Consider the following 5000-nt stretch of genomic DNA (forward strand, 5'->3'; position numbering starts at 1 on the left):
TGGCCATCATTAAATCTGTCTGATATTACAAACAATGAGTCTCTGTCTCATTTTATTTCCACGTCAGCTCCAGCATACAAATGTTTTGGTTTGCTACAGGCATTACCAGTCAGGGTAACTTACATCCGGGACACTGGACGATGTACAATATAAACATAAACATAAGATAAACAGGTTCGTAGTCTTCGTGTTCCCATTCCTCTTAGCGGGCTGTCGGGGTGACCAGAGGGGTCGAGGTCGGAGCCGGGGTCGAGGTCGGAGCCGGGGTCGAAGTCGGAGACGGGGTCGACGTCGGAGACGGGGTCGACGTCGGAGACGGGGTCGACGTCGGAGACGGGGTCGACGTCGGAGACGGGGTCGTCGTCACCGTTGCGGTTACAGTCTGAGTCGCTGTTACGGTTACGACGGATGGAGGAGGAGGAGGAGATGTGGTAGAAGTTGCTGTGGTCGTGGAAGGAGTCGTGCTTGCGGTAGCAGTCACCGTCACCGTCGATGTTACAGTTACGACTACAGAAGGGCTCATGGGTGGCGTTGAGGATGTGGTGGTGCTTGTCGTCGTAGCCGCAGTCGTGGTCACTGGAGTAGTAGTTGTAGTTGTACTAGTGGTCGTGGTTGTACCAGGAGTAGTTGAAGTGGTTGCAGGTGTGGTCATGGTTGTACTAGTAGTAGTTGGAGAAGTGGCTGCAGGTGTGGTCGTGGTTGTACCAGTAGTAGTTGGAAAAGTGGCTGCAGGTGTGGTCGTGGTTGTACCAGTAGTAGTTGGAGTAGTGGCTGCAGGTGTGGTCGTGGTTGTACCAGTAGTAATTGGAGTAGTGGCTGCAGGTGTGGTCGTGGTTGTACTAGTAGTAGTTGGAGTAGTGGCTGCAGGTGTGTTCGTGGTTGTACTAGTAGTAGTTGTAGTAGTGGCTGCAGGTGTGGTCCTGGTTGTACCAGTAGTAGTTGGAGTAGTGGCTGCAGGTGTGTTCGTGGTTGTACCAGTAGTAGTTGGAGTAGTGGCTGCAGGTGTGGTCGTGGTTGTACTAGTAGTAGTTGGAGTAGTGGCTGCAGGTGTGTTCGTGGTTGTACTAGTAGTAGTTGGAGTAGTGGCTGCAGGTGTGGTCCTGGTTGTACCAGTAGTAGTTGGAGTAGTGGCTGCAGGTGTGGTCGTGGTTGTACTAGTAGTAGTTGGAGTAGTGGCTGCAGGTGTGGTCGTGGTTGTACTAGTAGTAGTTGTAGTAGTGGCTGCAAGTGTGGTCGTGGTTGTACTAGTAGTAGTTGGAGTAGTGGCTGCAGGTGTGGTCGTGGTTGTACTAGTAGTAGTTGGAGTAGTGGCTGCAGGTGTGGTCGTGGTTGTACTAGTAGTAGTTGTAGTAGTGGCTGCAGGTGTGGTCCTGGTTGTACCAGTAGTAGTTGGAGAAGTGGCTGCAGGTGTGGTCGTGGTTGTACTAGTAGTAGTTGGAGTAGTGGCTGCAGGTGTGGTCATGGTTGCACTAGTAGTCGTCGTAGCGGTAGTCGTGGTTGAGGTCGACGTGCCCGTCGCGACACAGGCAGCGGCGCTGAAGGGTAAGGCCGTGGGCACGCACCCAGCCAGGGAGATCGTGAAAGTGTCAGTCGGGTGGCTGACGGTGGCAGTGACCATTGTGGACTAATAAATTCCTTAGAATACACATATAATACTAGTGTCATTTGTATACAATACGCATACACACATATATGTGTGTGTTTACTTGCGTGTATACTTGCACACAAACACATATATGTATATGCCTACTTGTATGAACGTGTGTGTATTCATGGACACACACATGAATATATATATATAAATATATATATATATATATATATATATATATATATATATATATATATATATATATATATATATATATATATATATATATATATATATATATATATATATATATATATATATATATATATATATATGCGTATATATACATACATTTGTGTATGTGTGTTGAATGATTATATATATATGTATCTATATAAACATATATACATATATATACATATGTATATATGTGCATATGTATATACATATACATATATATATATATAAATATATATATATGCAAATATATACATATATATACATATATATACATATATATACATATATATACAAATATACACATATATATACATATATATACATATATATACATACATATGCATATATACACATATATACATATATATTCATATATATACATATATATACATATATACAAATGTATATACATATATATATGTATGTATACATATATACATACATATATATATATATATGTATGTATGTATATACATATATATACATATATATACAAAAATACATATATACATATATACATATATATACGTATATATATATACATATATATACATATATATACGTATATATACATATATATACATATATATACATACATATACTTATATATACACATATATATACATATATATACATATATATACAAATATATACAAATATATACATATATATATATACATATATATGCATATATATACATATATACATACATATATATACATGTATATACATATATATGCATATATATACATATATATACATATATATACATATTTATACATATATGTACATATATATATATATATATATATATATATATATATATATGTATGTACATATACATACATATACATATATATACATACATGTATATAAATGTATATACATATATACATATATATACATATATTTACATATACTTACATATGTATACATATATATACATATATATACATATATACATATATTTACATATATATACATATTACATATATACATATATACATATATATGCATATATATACATATATATACATATATATACATACATATTCAACAGGTTTGATATTTACCACATAAAATGCAGCTGGTATAATTATTGATACATTTACGAATAATAAAATTGTTTCTCATATTGGTATATGCATTTTTCACATAACAATGGTATTAAACTATTTTTTCCGAGAAGATAATGAATGTTCACGTAACGCACGTATAAATATGCATAGCATTTTCTCATTACATATGCTGTGCAAATAGACCGAACCATTCATTTGCTCACTCAATGCATTGTATCCCTTAAAAGCAAGACAAGACCTTTAATCATCACGTCCCATGTATTCATGATTTCCATAATGGCCATCATTAAATCTGTGTGAGGTTACAAACAATGAGTCTCTGTCTCATTTTATTTCCTCGTCAGCTCCAGCATACAAATGTTTTGGTTTGCTACAGGCATTACCAGTCAGGGTAACTTCCATCCGGGACACTGGACGATGTACAATATAAACATAAACATAAGATAAACAGGTTCGTAGTCTTCGTGTTCCCATTCCTCTTAGCGGGCTGTCGGGGTGGCCGTGACGCTGGAGGTCGGGGTCGGGGTCGGTGTTGGGGTCGGGGTCGGTGTTGGGGTCGGGGTCGGTGTTGGAGTCGGGGTTGACGTCGGAGATGTGGACGCGGTCGTGGTCGGAGACGGTGACGGGGTCGACGTCGGAGACGTGAACGGGGACGGGGTCGAGGTCGGAGACGGTGACGGGGTCGACGTCGGAGACGGTGACGGGATCGACGTCGGAGACGGGGTCGAGGTCGGAGACGGTGACGAGGTCGACGTCGGAGACGGGGACGGGGACGGGGTCGAGGTCGGAGACGGTGACGGGGTCGAGGTCGGAGACAGGGACGGGGACGGGGTCGACGTCGGAGACGGTGACGAGGTCGACGTCGGAGACGATGACGGGATCGACGTCGGAGACGGTGACGGGGTCGACGTCGGAGACGGGGTCGAGGTCGGAGACGGTGACGGGGTCGACGTCGGAGACGGGGACGGGAACGGGGTCGAGGTCGGAGACGGTGACGGGGTCGAGGTCGGAGACGGGGACGGGGACGACGTCGACGTCGGAGACGGTGACGAGGTCGACGTCGGAGACGGTGACGGGATCGACGTCGGAGACGGTGACGGGGTCGACGTCGGAGACGGGGTCGAGGTCGGAGACGGTGACGGGGTCGAGGTCGGAGATGGTGACGGGGTCGACGTCGGAGACGGTGACGAGGTCGACGTCGGAGACGGTGACGGGGTCGACGTCGGAGACGGGGTCGAGGTCGGAGACGGTGACGAGGTCGACGTCGGAGACGGTGACGGGGTCGACGTCGGAGACGGGGTCGAGGTCGGAGACGGGGACGGGGACGGGGTCGAGGTCGGAGACGGTGACGGGGTCGACGTCGGAGACGGGGACGGGGACGGGGTCGACGTCGGAGACGGGGACGGGGTCGACGTCGGAGACGGTGAAGAGGTCGACGTCGGAGACTGTGACGGGGTCGACGTCGGAGACGGTGACGGGGTCGACGTCGGAGTCGGGGTCGACGTCGGAGACGGGGTCGACGTCGGAGACGGGGTCGAGGTCGAGGTCGGAGACGGGGACGGGGTCGAGGTCGACGTCGGAGACGGTGACGGGGTCGACGTCGGAGACGGTGACGGGGTCGACGTCGGAGACGGTGACGGGGTCGACGTCGGAGACGGTGACGGGGTCGACGTCGGAGACGGTGACGAGGTCGACGTCGGAGACGGGGACGGGGTCGAGGTCGGAGACGGGGTCGAGGTCGGAGACGGGGTCGAGGTCGGAGACGGGGTCGAGGTCGGAGACGGGGTCGACGTCGGAGACGGGGTCGACGTCGGAGACGGGGTCGACGTCGGAGACGGGGTCGACGTCGGAGACGGGGTCGACGTCGGAGACGGGGTCGACGTCGGAGACGGGGACGGGGTCGGAGACGGGGACGGGGTCGAGGTCGGAGACGGGGACGGGGTCGACGTCGGAGACGGTGACGGGGTCGACGTCGGAGACGGTGACGGGGTCGACGTCGGAGACGGTGACGGGGTCGACGTCGGAGACGGTGACGGGGTCGACGTCGGAGACGGTGACGGGGTCGACGTCGGAGACGGTGACGGGGTCGA

At 47.4% G+C, this 5000-nt stretch overlaps 2 protein-coding genes across 2 annotated transcripts in view; both read right to left on the bottom strand.

The window, feature by feature from the left end:
• LOC138865196 (mucin-2-like) overlaps window positions 1–1618 on the bottom strand; it is an 8035-nt gene extending 6417 nt beyond the window's left edge. The window contains exons 1-2 of the mRNA XM_070134589.1: window positions 641–1618; window positions 124–599 (exon numbers count right to left, since the gene is read on the bottom strand). Coding sequence (XP_069990690.1) covers window positions 124–599; window positions 641–1618 — 1454 coding nt within the window. The remainder of the gene's footprint in view (window positions 1–123; window positions 600–640) is intronic.
• Window positions 1619–3289: 1671 nt separating this feature from the next.
• Window positions 3290–5000, bottom strand: part of LOC138865197 (proteoglycan 4-like) — a 4096-nt gene continuing 2385 nt past the window's right edge. Inside the window, exon 6 of the mRNA XM_070134590.1 lies at window positions 3290–4355. Within this exon, the coding sequence (XP_069990691.1) occupies window positions 3290–4355 (1066 nt within the window). The remainder of the gene's footprint in view (window positions 4356–5000) is intronic.

The sequence above is a fragment of the Penaeus vannamei genome, chromosome 20 (assembly GCF_042767895.1).
Source record: "Penaeus vannamei isolate JL-2024 chromosome 20, ASM4276789v1, whole genome shotgun sequence".
In the NCBI taxonomy this organism is placed as follows: Eukaryota; Metazoa; Arthropoda; class Malacostraca; order Decapoda; family Penaeidae; genus Penaeus; species Penaeus vannamei.